At 42.7% G+C, this 14584-nt stretch overlaps 1 protein-coding gene across 50 annotated transcripts in view; it reads left to right on the top strand.

The window, feature by feature from the left end:
* CLIP1 (CAP-Gly domain containing linker protein 1) overlaps positions 1 to 14584 on the top strand; it is a 139788-nt gene that overhangs the window by 52850 nt on the left and 72354 nt on the right. For 21 of the 50 annotated variants that reach the window (XM_078337532.1, XM_078337530.1, XM_078337545.1 and 18 more), the window contains 5 exons: positions 1693 to 1890; positions 2449 to 2552; positions 5849 to 5909; positions 7526 to 7558; positions 11157 to 11261. In XM_078337532.1, coding sequence (XP_078193658.1) covers positions 1693 to 1890; positions 2449 to 2552; positions 5849 to 5909; positions 7526 to 7558; positions 11157 to 11261 — 501 coding nt within the window. The remainder of the gene's footprint in view (positions 1 to 1692; positions 1891 to 2448; positions 2553 to 5848; positions 5910 to 7525; positions 7559 to 11156; positions 11262 to 14584) is intronic. The other 29 variants (XM_035257953.3, XM_078337513.1, XM_078337533.1 and 26 more) reach the window with 4 other exon arrangements.

The raw sequence follows: 14584 nt of genomic DNA, 5'->3' as shown, positions 1-14584 counted from the left end.
CCTGACCTTGTGATCCACCCGCACTGACCTCCCAAAGTGCTGGGATTACAGGCATGAGCCACCGTACCCAGCCCATTCTTTGTTTTTATTTTTTATTTTTTGAGATGAGTCTCGCTGTTGGCCAGGCTGGAGTGCAGTGTTGCGATCTCAGCTCACTGCAACCTCTGCCTCCTGGGTTCAAGCGATTCTCCTTCCTCAGCCTCCTTAATGGCTGTGATTACAGGCGTGCTCCACCATGCCTAGCTAATTTTTGTATTTTTAGTATAAACTGCGTTTCACCATGTTGTCCAGTCCAGTCTCAAACACCTGACTTCAGATGATCCACCCACCTTGGCCTCCCAAAGTCCTGGGATTACAGGTGTGAGCCACCACACCTGGCCAGTTCATTCTTTAACCACAGTGACTTAGTGTTTCCATGTCTACCGCTGTTGGGCTCTATACATCTAGTCAAGCCTTGGAATCATCACCAACCTCATTTCTTGTGCATGTTGATTTTTGCATAGTACTTTCTTTCTTGTCATGGCAATAGCCAAAACCCAGCTTTGAAAGACATGATGTTATTGAAAGCACGGTAGAACAATCTAATGATGAGACTGAATTGCCTCAAACTAGTAGTTTGCATGGTGTCCTGCAGATGTCGCCGTGTCTCTCTTGAAAAGTTAAAACCTCTTCCAGTGCACTGGTGAGTTTGCTCCTCATGCTGGGGTATCTCTGCACATGGTTTGGGAACCACAGATTTAATGAATTCAGGAAGAAATATTAGCAAGAGAAGGTATAATTTAGCTATATAATGAAATTGGAAGGTTAGGGTCAAATGGTTAAAAAAGACAACAGGAGTTTCCTCCCAGTATGTTTAAGTAATTTTAAGAACTTTGACTAAATGAAACAGCAAAGGGCAATTTGGGTTTGATTGGATTCTTTTGTAGCTCTCGAGTTGCCGAGTTGTTAATTGAAGAAAGATCCTAGCTGTACATCTGCATCCTGTGCGTCTTGCAGCAAGGTCCTAGGGAAACTGATAAAGAGCAGAGCTTTCAGGTGACAGCTGCAGCTCTGACTGCAGAAGATGAAGTCAAGGCTGACTTGGTCTGGAGCCAGCAGTGTCTCAGCAGATGTCCTTTGGCTGGGTGTGGTGGTTCACACCTGTAATCCCAGCACTTTAGAGTTTGAGAACAGCCTGGGGAACATGGCGAAACCCTGTCTTCACTAAAAATACAAAAATTAGCTGGGCAGTAGTGGTGCACGCCTGTGATCCCAGCTACTTGGGAGGCTGAGGCAGGAGAATCACTTGAACTCAGGAGGTGGAGGTTGCAGTGAGCTGAGATCACACCACTGCATTCCAGCTACTTTTTGTATTTTAGTAGAGTTGGGGTCTTAACCATGTTGGCCAGGTCTCAAACTGTTGGCCTCAAGTGAACCACCTGCCTCGGCCTCCTGAAGTGCTGGGATTACAAGTGTGAGCCACCACACCCAGCTGATGTGTTCTCTTTACACTGATGTATTCTTTGTGAGATTTTTAGACAGAAGGCACATGCTGTCTTGTGTTTTTGAGGAAGCCTTTCCTAATCCTGGCCAGCCTGCTAGCTGGAGCAGCACCCTTGCTTTGCCAAGCAGATGCCCGCCACGCATGCATCTCACCTCCCTCACATTCCTGACAGCATCATCGCCCTTCACTTCTCTAACTTTCCTTTGCAGTTGACTGAAACCTCCTCCCGTTACGCCAGGAAGATCTCCGGTACCACTGCCCTCCAGGAGGCCCTGAAGGAGAAGCAGCAGCACATTGAGCAGCTGCTGGCGGAACGGGATCTGGAGAGGGCGGAGGTGGCCAAGGCCACAAGCCACGTTGGGGAGATAGAGCAGGAGCTAGCTCTGGCCCGGGATGGACATGACCAGGTGAAGTCTGACCTTGTTGTGGAGATGATGATAATTTCTAAATCCACTGAGGAGGGCAAGAAGCATGCCTGGTACTTGGCACCGAGGAGCTAGCCTTGAGAGCACTGGAAATGGGTGTACATTTCTTTGCTGTGCTTGTTTGAAAGCTATGACCTGGGATGCCAGTTTCTATGATCACAGAGATGAAGTTTTCTTCTTGATTCTACTTTAGTGTGTTGTCTTTGTGTCCGGGTCTTTTGGCCTGTGTTAGGCCAGCTTGGTTACTAGGAATGATTACAGCTGCTGTTTGTGGATTACTCTTAATATGTGTTTCAGTTTCAAAAAAGATGAGAGTTATTTTAACATTGTCCTTTATCACTTTAATGGTGTGGTTTTTCACATCTGTCTTCCAAAAAAGCTGTCAAGAATAACCTATTAAAATAGAGAAAGCATATTAACATAAGGTTTTTTAGAGTAATGCCCACCCACCGTGGTAACCCAGAGCTCTTTGGGGAAGTATCTTTGGGTCTGTATCTGGGTCAAAAATAGTCCATTAACTGACATCCTTGCCTTCCCCAGCATGTCCTGGAATTGGAAGCCAAAATGGACCAGCTGAGAACAATGGTGGAAGCTGCTGACAGGGAGAAGGTGGAGCTTCTCAACCAGCTGGAAGAGGAGAAAAGGTGACCTCAGACTGTTTCTTGGTGGAAGTGTGGCCTTTTCCTTTTTTTTTTTTTTTTTTTGAGATGGAGTCTAGCTCTGTTGCCAAGGCTACAGTGCAGTGGTGCGATCTCAGCTCACTGCAACCTCTGCCTCCCAGGTTCAAGCGATTCTCCTGCCTTAGCCTCCCAAGTAGCTGGGATTACAGGCACACACTACCATGCCCAGCTAATTTTTTTGTACTTTAGTAGAGATGGGGTTTCAATGTGTTGCCCAGGCTGGTCTTGAACTCCTGAGCTCAGGCAATCTACAATCTGCCCGCCTCAGCCTCCCAAAGTGCTGGGATTACAGGTATGAGCCACTGCACCCAGTGGCCTTTTTCTTTTAAATGATCTTAGAAGACAATTTCCTATTAATAACCATGTTGCTATCAACCCAAAGGAATGACTATGTATCCAGCAGAAATTGGACTCTGCCATACCGTGTGAAGAGGGTCTGCTTTGATTCAACTTTTTAAAAGAAGTTTGGAATCATTTAGACATGGTCTGATTGTCCGGGCATGGTGACTCCAAGCCTGTAATCCCAGCACTTTGGGAGGCTGAGGCAGGTGGATCATGACGTCAGTAGTTCAAGACCAGCCTGGCCAAGATGGTGAAACCCAATCTCTACTAAAAAAAAGAAAAAGAAAAAATACAAAAATTAGCCAGGTATGGTGGCGGGCACCTGTAATCCCATCTGCTCAGGAGGCTGAGGCAGGAGAATCACTTGAACCCAGGAGGCAGAGGTTGCAGTGAGCCGAGATCATGCCACTGCACTCCAGACTGTGTGACAGCGAGACCTGTCTTAAAAAAAAAAAAAAAAAGACAAGACCTGATTAATGTAACGTATTTCTTGAGCTATGTTGCATTCCAAACATCCTCTTGAGGGTAGCCTTTATCAGAATTGTGGTAGTCATTCCCAACCAGTTTTCACCTGGAACTGGTTTCCTGGTTTTCTAGGTTCAAGTTACCTAGTGTTTATGAATTGCATTATGTCTGGTGAGTGACATAAGGTTCCTGTACTTGAGAAATTCGGTACCTTATTAGGAAAACAGAATTCTCACCTGTGAAACAATTAGAGAATTACAGGGGTTCGTATGAAATAAAATGGTAAATGATGTGAGATGGAGACTTAAGTTTGGTTCTTATAAAGGGAACTTTCAGTCTAGGTGTGGTGATTCACATCTGTAGTCCCAGCCCTTTGGGAGGCTGAGGCAGGCAGATTGCTTTGAGTCCAGGAGATCAAGATCAGCCTGGGCAACATGGCAAAACCCTGTCTTTATTAAAAAGAAAAAGAAAAATTAGCCAGACCTGATGGCACATGCCTATAGTTCCAGCTACTCAGGAGGCTAAGGTGGGAGAATCACTGATCCCAGGAGATCAAGGCTACAGTGAGCCGAGATTGCACCACTGCACTTCAGCTGGGCAACCACAGTAAGACCCTGTCTCAGAAACAAAGGAACTTTCTTGAGCCCATGAACAGACACAGTCTCTGAAAAAAATGTCTGCATGGAAATCATTTGAACATCCCTGGGTTATGGGACATTTGTCTCTGTTGGATTTAATGCCATCTTCTGTCATTTCTGATAACAGTGACTTAATTCAGTAATAATTTAATGTTGCTGTGTGATTATGCCAGTCATAAGCAATGTTGTAGTCAGGGGTCACAGTGAGGGTACACTACCATCACTTACTTTCTTACTGGAGAGAGAAACACTATACTTAGGAAGTTCTCTTCATATTTAAAAAATGGCTAGCCTTAATGACAAGTAAACAGGAGATGGTGATAGACCTTCTAGGCCCTTCTGAATTCCATTTGCTTCTATTATTTTGTCAAAAAATCTATGGCTGGCTGCAGTGGCTCATGCCTGTAATCCCAGCACTTTGAGAGGCCGAAGTGGGTGGATCACTTGAGGTCAGAAGTTTGAGACCAACCTGGCCAACATGGTAAAACCTCGTCTCTACTAAAAATACAAAAAGTAGCTAGGCCTGTGGTACATGCCTGTAATCCCAGCTACTTGGGAAGAGAATCACTTGAACCCAGGAGGCAGAGGTTGCAGTGAGCTGAAATTGCGCCACTGCACTCCAGCCTGGGTGATAGAGCGAGACTCCATCTAAAAAGAAAAAAATAATAATATCTTTTGAGACAGGGTCTCACTCTGTCAGTCAGGCTGAAGTGCAGTGGTGTGATCATGGCTCACTGCAGCCTTGACGTCCCTGACTCAAGTGATCTTCCTACCCCAGCCTCTCAAATAGCTAGGACTATAGGCACATGCCATCATGCCTGGCTAATCTTTGTATTTTTGTAGAGATGGGGTTTTGCCATATTGCTGAGGCTGGTCTCAAACTGAGCTCAGGCAGTCTGCCCATCTTAGCTTCTCAAAGCGCTGGAATTACAGGTTTTGTTTTTTTTTTTTTTTGTTTTGTTTTTTTTTTTTGAGACGGAGTTTTGCTCTTGTTACCCAGGCTGGAGTGCAATGGCGTGATCATGGCTCACTGCAACCTCCACCTCCTGGGTTCAGGCAATTCTCCTGCCTCAGCCTCCTGAGTAGCCGGGATTACAGGCACGCGCCACCATGCCCAGCTAATTTTTTCTATTTTTAGTAGAGACGGGGTTTCACCATGTTGACCAGGATGGTCTCGATCTCTTGACCTCGTGATCCACCTGCCTCGGCCTCCCAAAGTGCTGGGATTACAGGCTTGAGCCACCGCGCCCTGCTTTTTTCTTTTTTGAGACGAGGTCTCACTCAGTTGCCCAGCCTGGACTGCAGTGATACAATCATAACTCATTGCAGCCTTGACTGCCAGGGCTCAAGAGATCTTCCCACCTCAGTTTCCCAAGTAGTTGAGATCACAGGTGCACGCTACCACACCTGGCTAATTTTTTAATATTTTGATAGAGATGGGGTTTTGTCATGTTGCTTAGGCTGCTTTCAAACTCCTGGTCTTAAGCAGTTCTCCCACCTTGGCCTCCCAAGGTACAAAGATGCATTTTTAAACTTGCTATGTCTCTAAGGCATTTCTTGCTGTTGTCTGCTTGAATTCACCAGAGTAGTGATTACAGATTTTATTTTTTTAATACAAGGACTGGGTCTCACTATGTTGCCCCAGCAGGTCTTGAACTTCTGGCCTCAAGTGATCCTCCTACCTCTGCTTCCCAAATTGCTGGGATTACAGGAGTGAGCTACCATACCCAACGTGATTTTTGTTTTTGTTTTTGTTTTTTTAAGGCAGAGTGTTACTTACTTTCTTAAGTGTTTTGTTTGGCTTTTATTCCACAGGAAGGTTGAGGACCTTCAGTTCCGGGTTGAAGAAGAATCAATTACCAAAGGTGATCTTGAGGTAAAATCCCTCCAGCTCTCTTAAAACTTTTATGGGTATCAGTATTCAGAAGCATGGGTGAAATAATGTGCCAACTGACATAAGTGGCCAGAACAGTCAGCTGAGGAAGTGGCAGGGGAAACCCTGGCCTCTCTGGCCATGTTGGGTTCTGGAGGGCGGCTTTGTGGTAACGGTGCTGGTCCTTGAGCCTGTGATTGTGTGTCCCACTTCCTATGGCAGAGTGAAACTTGCACTACTCCTTTCTCATGCTTCAAAATTCAAAACCATGAACTGAATTTCATCATCATAAATCTGGCAGTGTGTCCTTAACTTAAAGCAGTCCTGAAGTGAGACTTACTTATGTTCCTCTGATGATTAGAAAAGGCATTTTAAATTTGTCATAGTAGTCCATAACAGGCCGGGCACAGTGGCTCACGCCTGTAATCCCAGCACTTTGGGAGGCCAAGGTGGGTGGATCACCCGAGGTCAGGAGTTCAAAACCAGCCTGGCTAACATGGTGAGAACCTGACTCTATTAAAAATATAAAATTAGCCGGGTGTGGTGGCGGGTGCCTGTAATCCCAGCTACTCGGGAGGTGGAGGCAGAAGAATTGCTTGAACCCGGGAGGTGGAGGTTGTATTAAGCTGAGATTACGCTGCTGAACTCCAACCTAGGGGACAGAGCGAGACTTCGTCTCAAAAAGAAAAAAAAATAGTTCATAAGAAAGCTTTTTGCTTTATCTCAGCTTTGCTTTTTCAGTTGCAAGATAAATCCTTTTATAAACCTATAAAAGGAATAAATTATATATTCTAATTGTTGATTTTTTTTAAAAAAGTAATTAGCAGAGCAAAAACTAAGAACATTTTCTATTTCAGCTTCTTTTACTTCCATGACATTTGTAGAATTCATGGATTTTCCTTTAGTGTCAGGGTTTTCATCCCTTCTTCACAATTTATTCAGATTAGTTTTTTAATTAGACACTAGAATTAAATGATTTTGATGGTTTTAAGCCATTGCTAGATATATGACAAATGTAAATCATTCAGTTTTTCAAATTTTCCAGATTTGTGGTTCTTTAGTCTACAATATTTTAGTAAAAATTGCACTTAACTGTGCATTTCCCAAATACTCAGTTTTACTACAATTTTAGAGTCTGTTGGCTGCCCACACCATGCTTAAATTTGAGAGGCACTTCCAAACAGCAACTTTGATTTCTGTGGAAATAAATGTATCTTTACAGTTAACCAAGAGCAAGGGGAACATTTTCTGGGTTCTAGTTGTATGGGGCCCAGAATTTAATGATTCATTAACAGTTTAATAGATATCTTCTTCACTCATTTCATATACAGCCACATTTCTTAAGTTGACTTTTGTGTTGTTCTCATCCATTTAAAAACACCCCAAAGTCTCATTAGAAGTTTCATATCATCATCTAATTCATATAAAATACAGCCTATGGTGTCTTGGCGGGGGTCCAGTTAAAATAATTTACATCAGCTCTAGGCTTCTATAGTTTGTCTGATAAACTTACTTGAAATTAATCAAATAAAGTTATCTTGAAACCCTAACACATATTGAAACTTTAGTGGAATCTCTTTTTTGTTGTTGTTTAATTTATTTTATTTTTTTGCTGATAGCAAAAGAGCCAGATTTCTGAAGATCCTGAGAATGTAAGAGGGCACTTAACTGTGTGGATATTTCCCTTGTTAACAAAGATTGATCACAGATTAAAATGCTTATTGATGATACTCAAACACTAACTCCGTAATCTGACCTTGGGACATTTACCTTAGTATTTCTGTGCATGTGGCTTTCAAAGCAGTTACATTTATATCCTGAAGAAATTGTATGTAATGACTAAGCTCCGCAAATTCATGTGTTTAATGAATAGGCCAATGTTTGCTTTATAAATAATTTTGCCAGAAAAGGGGGATAAGAAGTTTTTGTCTGGAGACCTAGCCTTCTTCACCTAATTCATAATGTGTTCTAATTTTAGTGGCATTATTCCAAAAAAGATGATATCTGACTGGATCATAAAACATTCTAGATGTAAAGTTGTGAGAATTCTAGGGAAGTTTCCAAGGTGTCTAATTTTGCTTCCCATGAGAAGAAAGGGGATTGTGAGGCTGGTGGCTGTCCCGGAGCTGACTGGCTGCCTTTTCAGTGTGCCCCCTACCACTGACCAGTGCCTGCCAGTGTAGCTGATGAGACATTCAAACTTCCTTTTGTTTCTACAGTATTTTCCTTAGTTGTGAACCTAGAGGCAAGCATTTGTCAGTGAAGACACAGTATGTTTTAAATTGTTATTACTGAAATGAGAGTTTTCTAGCGGTAGCATTACTAGGTATGCAGGTGTTTTACTTTTCTTCCTCTAAGTCCATACACCCAGCACAAATCCTTGCCATGTGGTCTCCAGAGCATTGCTTCCTGGTGTACCCTGCCAGCCGTGCTGCTGGTTGTAAAGAACCTGGAAATCTTTTGCTTTCATTTACTGCTTCATAAGAAGGAATTTAAAGAATGACATTACTTTCTACCACCTCCTGGCAGCTGAAATAAACAACTCAAGACTAAACTTTTGGCCAGGCCCCGTGGCTTATACCTATAATCCCAGCACTTTGGGAGGCTGAGGCTGGCAGATCACCTAACGTCAGGAGTTTGAGGCCAGCCTGGCCAACATGGTAAAACCCCATCTCTACTAAAAATATAAAAATTAGCCAGGCATGGTGGCGCACACCTGGAATCCCAGCTACTAGGGAGGCTGAGGCAGGAAAATCTCTTGAACCCAAGAGGCAGAGGTTGCAGTGAGCAGAGATCACGCTATTGCACACCAGCCTGGGCAACAAGAGCAAATCTTCATCTCAAAAACAAACAAACAAAAAACCTGAACCTTTTGAAAGGTCTTTGTTCTGAAGGGTTCCTTTTTGTGAAGCTACTTCAGTGATCTGGGTCTCTTCTCTCCTTCTGAAACAGGCTCCCGCTGCCCTCGGTGTCAGTCTGCATGGGATTGCCCCCCCGCCCCCCGCCCCCTGCCTCTCTTGTGCGCTTCTCACAAAGCCTTTGCTTTCCTTCTCAATCCCCTGTCCCAGGACTTTCCTCTTGGGATACTCTGTGTCTTATTCTAAGAAAGGAATGATTTTTACAAGGAGGGTTGTCCTGTTCAGTGTTACATTTTTACTGTGTGCTGCGACATGGAAGTGGATCACTAGTTCCCTCGTGGCTGATTGACCACCTAAGGTCAGGAGTTCCATACCAGCCTGGCCAACATGGTGAAACCCTGCCTCTACTAAAATATAAAAATTAGCTAGGTGTGGTAGTGCTTACCTATAATCCCAGCTACTAGGGAGGTTGAGGCACTGTAGAACCCTAGATAATGTGTATATAGACCCATCAGTAAGGAGGCATTGGCCACGCTCATCTGGAAGATCTCTGAATGGGGAGGAGATCACATTAAATGTATGTTTGCTTTTTATCTGGAAATAGTGACCTTTTACCCAGAGGACAGTTAATTGTGTCAAGAGAAGAAAGGTTCTAGTGCCTTTTTTTTTTTCCTACTACTGTAGCTTTGGATTTCAGTTCTTGAGGCTGTGACCTCAATTATGTAGCAGGATTAGATTATTTTCTCATAAAAGCAGGAAAATTGAACAGTGTCCATCCAAGGCACATACGGACCAAGGGGACTATCCAGACAGTTAGGGCTCGAATTATATTCCATTATTTTGTGGAGAATACAGAGTTGACGCAGGTGATGAATTGAAAAAACAAATTTTTGTTCACCTTTTAAATATCCCATGATGGTCCATTGATACCTGGTTTACAAGCAAAGTGACCTCTTGAATGCATTGAGGTCCCTGAGTCCCACTGGAATGAGTGAAGATGATTATAACCTTCACTTTAACATTCCTCTCTCTACTGAAGCTCTGCACCACTTTGTGTCACTTTGTTTAGTCTGTTGTCATTTTTTCATTGCCTGTTAATTGTCCAGATTGATAGATGAGTTAGAACCATAAATTATTTAAATTACTGCAAGTAAATGACAGCTGCTGAGAGCAGCCCTGGGGGTGGGGACCTTGTCAGTCGCTTATTCTGATAATGGGTAACCTCTTGTATAGGAGAGAGGTGGGAAGAGATAATTTGGACCCAGATTATTTCAAATTGATTAAGATTCTGCTGCACTTAAACCTGTTGGAGATTATCCTCTGTGTTCCCCATCAGGCTACATCCAAGTGCCTGACAGTGGGGAGAGCAGAATATCTGAGTTCACAGAGGTTTTAAATCACATTACTAACTCACCAGATGTTTTTGCATGAGTTCAAACTCATGCCTTTGGGTTGAGTCGCCATTTTACGTGTGAGTAATAAAAACAACTTCATCTTAAGGTAAAAATAATAAACCCCTTACCAGTTTGAGCTAAACTTTCCTCCTGCCCTGAGCCTCTTAACTGGCCTGCTTCAGAGATGGAGACGATACAGGATAATTATTACTAAATTTTCTCTTCGTAATTATGGTTCCTTTTTTTCCCTCCCTGGCGCCAAGTAGCCTTTGGGAAATCCACTGCTGGAAGGAAACTAGAGCTTCCATGGCCCTTTCCCCGTCAAAATAGGAATGTTGCTGAGGATCTAACTCAGACCCTTCTCACCCATTTCTCCAGAGGCTGCTAGCTTGATTTCCTTAGCTCTAGTTTCCAGATTCCTTCTTTTGGGGTTACTATTTGACCTTCATTTACATCAGGTTATATGCTAGGGTGCACGGATCTGCTCTAAGGACCTATTGAACACTTTTAAAATTTATGACATTATCTTTGCCATATTTAAATGATAGTGATGATCATTCTGAGGGTCAATATACCTTTTAAAGTTATCGAGTCAGTTACATACATTAATGTCAAGTAGACTTTGTGAGGTAGAGGGAAAATGATAGTTTAGAGGGAGGGATATTAACTATTCTAATTGGTGCTGATAAACTTCACTTATCAATATTACTTATATTTGGCTGCATGCCTCTGACACTTCATCTGGTCTCATGTGTTTCCATTTTTTCTTTCTGAACAGACTAGCCCATGCCCCCTGCCCACCAGCCTCCTTTGTCCATGGTATTCATCCTCACTGCCCACCTCATCTCACCTCCACCTCTTCCCTTCTCCATTCCCCTTTTGTTCATCCTTTGGCAGAAGGTACTGGTGGCTCAGCCTGCATGCCGCTCTCTCTCCTCTCGTGCTGGCATGTCATGGTGGCACTGTTGTGTTCTCTTCCTCTTCCTTTTTACTAACAGACGCAGACCAAACTGGAGCATGCCCGCATTAAGGAGCTTGAACAGAGCCTGCTCTTTGAAAAGACCAAAGCTGACAAACTCCAGAGAGAGTTAGAAGACACTAGGGTAATGCTTTTCACTATTTAATGAAGCAGACCCATGCATGTGAATGGTGGACGCCTCAGGTGACATATAGTGGCCTGAGACTTGACCCAGTGGTTCAACCTGAGTTTGGTCTTGGTACTGTTCAGGTGTTCGTGAGATGAGACTGATGAGTAGGAACAGGTGTTTTATATTTAGCCTTTTGTCAAAAGTAAAGACTGGTTCCTTTGGTAACCCAACCAAATCAATATCAGAAACTTTACAACTGAATAAACAAATGGGTATTTACAACTGAATAAACAAAGTTGTTTATATCAATACCATGAAACATTTCTCTGGCTGGCCGCAAGCAGTCAATTGTCCTCTTGTTCTCATATTTCTAGTTATTAGGCTTTCTAAATAATTTTTTGTTATTGTTGTTTTACTTTAGCTGTTTTCCTGCCTTCTTCCCTGGTCTCATGGGAGAAGGAAATGGAAACATGGGCTCTGTTTAATGAGAGTTAAGGACTTTCACCTCAGTTACCTTTTTATTTTGGAAGGCTGATCTCTGCATCTCCCTCTGATCTGTCACTCAGGAGATTGAAACCTCAGGGAATGCCAGACGCAGTGGCTCATGCCTCTAATCCCAGCACTTTGGGGGGCTGAGGCAGGTGGATCACTGGAGGTCAGGAGTTTGAGACAAGCCTGGCCAATATGGTAAAACCCTGTCTCTACTGAAAATGCAAAAATTAGCTGGGCCTGGTGGTATATGCCTGTAATCTCAGCTACATGGGAGGCTGAGGCAGGAGGATCGCTTGAACCTGGGAAGCAGAGGTTACAGTGAGCTGAGATTACTCCATTGTACTCCAGCCTGGGCGAGAGAGTGAGACTCCATCTCAAAAAAACAAAAACAAAAAAACCCTCAGTTGTCAGGAAAGAAATGTATGTTGGGAACAGAATGGCTTCTTCCTGCCCCCAGCTCATTGTACTTGGCCCTTGGAGCCAGGACATTAGTCTGTTTTAGTTTATTTATATATTAAAGCACCTATATAGTGCGAACTTCATGCCAGACATTGTTGTGTCTTACTACAAGTATTCAGTCTCAACACAACCCTAGGAGGCAGGGAGTATTAGTGTCCCCATTTTACAGACAAGAAAACAGAGGCACAGGGAAGTTAAGTAACTTGCCTAAGATAAAACAGCAAATAGTAATAGTGGAGGCAGGATTTGCATCTAGGCCATTTGGCCCTCGAGCATGTGCTCTTAAAGATCACAAGATGGAGTCTGTCTATTATGAAAGTTGTTTTGTGTTTAAAGATTAAGAAATAGTTACATATAAGATATATATTCACATACACTTTTAAATCATGAATTTGTCTGTCAGTGACTAAATTGCCCAGATCCTTAACTTCAGAATTTAAAAAATTACTCTGTCTTTAATCAAATTTGCTATACTGATTTTTTTTTTAAATTTCTGGTGTTTGTAGAAATTTCTTATGTTGAGAATTCATTGACTAATCTGAAAATCTAGACAATTTTTCTTTTCTAAATCATACATTTTTATTTCTTAAGAAGAAGGAACATGTTCTCTTGGCCCCTGAACTAAAGATTTCTCCTGTGTATTTTGCAAGAACACAACAACAAAAAAGTGGGCCAGGCACGGTGTCTCATACCTGTAATCCTAGCACTTTGGGAGGCTGAGACAGGAGGATCGCCTAAGTCCAATAGTTCAAGACCAGTCTGGGTAAGATGGTGTGACACCCTGCCTCTACAAAAAATAAAAAAATTAGCTGGGTGTAGTGGCTATATGGAGGATCTCTTGAGCCCAGGAGTTTGAGGCTGCAGTGAGCCGTGTTCATGTCTCTGAACTCCAGCCTGGATGACAGAACAAGACCCTGTTTAAAAAAAAAAATGAGGCCGGGCGCAGTGGCTCACGCCTGTAATCCCAGCACTTTGGGAGGCCGAGGCAGGCAGATCATGAGGTCAGGAGTTGGAGATTCAGCCTGACCAAGATGGTGAAACACTGTCTCTGCTAAAAAGACAAAAATTAGCCGGGTGTGGTGGCACATGCCTGCAATCCCAGCTACTCAGGAGGCTGAGGAGGGAGAATTGCTTGAACTCAGGAGGCGGAGGTTACAGTAAGCCAAGATTTCGCCATTGCACTCCATTCTGGGCAACAAGACTGAAACTAAAAAAAAAAAGTGGTAATTTGGTGCTGTTTCTTAACTTAGAGCCAAATAATTGATCTGGGAAGTGCAACGGACTAATGAGATTGAGTTCCTTTAGTGTGATGGCTGTTGAAGTAATACATTTTTTTTAAACAGGTAAACTCCTCTCCCATGTCTTAGTTTCATCAGCAAACAATTTTGATGCTTTTTTTTCCCCGCTCTAAATAAGAAGGCATTCATTTACACCATGGTTTATTTAAGTATTTCAGTTTAAAGCTTATATCAGCTGGGCGCAGTGGCTCAAGCCTGTAATCCGAGCGCTTTGGCTTTGGGAGGCTCAGGCGGGTGGATCACCTGAGGTCAGGAGTTTGTGACCAACTTGGCTAACATGGAGAAACCATGTCTCTACTAAAAATACACAAATTAGCCGGGCGTGGTGGCACATGTCTGTAATCCCAGCTACTCGGGAGGCAGAGACAGGAGAATCACTTCAACCAGCGGGACAGAGGTTGCAGTGAGCTGAGATCCCGCCACTGCACACCAGACTGGGTGACAAAGTGAGACTGTCTCAAAAAAAAAAAAAAAAAAAAAAGCTTATATCTTCTTATATCTTTCCATAACGAAAGTATATCTTCTGTGGATCCTCAGTCTTGGTTTTCCAAGTGTTAAAATAACCAAGTGTTATATCACTTACGTTACTTTTTAGGAAGCACTTTAGAATTCGTTTTAGCCAATAAATCCAGTTTCCAAACAGTGTGCTGGGTGCTGTAGAGATGTGAGCAAGAATAAAAATGATTTCTGACTTAATTCATGGTCTCAAACTAGTGGGAGAAGCAGACATACACACAGTTTTCAATGAGGGCAGATTTTGGGAAATGAAAAATAAATTGCTATACTTTATAGGAAAATGCCATGGAAAGTAAAATCACATTGCTATTTATTACTTTTGCTTATTTTTTACTTGGCATTTTTTTTTACCAGTTTTGTTGTAACTAAGAATCATTGCCCTATTGGGTTTAATGTATTTATGCTATAGACCTTGTAGCAATGAGGTTTATTAATGTTTTGCATTTTTTAGCAAATTCTATCAGATCCTGATAGATTTACTAATGTTTTGTATGTCATTTTGAGGTAACAAACTCCTGGACTCTTCCCTTCCCAGAAAATCAGGTGTAAATGAATTAACATCTTTAACCTCAG

This window comes from Callithrix jacchus, chromosome 9 (assembly GCF_049354715.1).
Source record: "Callithrix jacchus isolate 240 chromosome 9, calJac240_pri, whole genome shotgun sequence".
Taxonomy (NCBI): Eukaryota; Metazoa; Chordata; class Mammalia; order Primates; family Cebidae; genus Callithrix; species Callithrix jacchus.
This window is presented reverse-complemented; position numbering and strand designations above follow the sequence as displayed.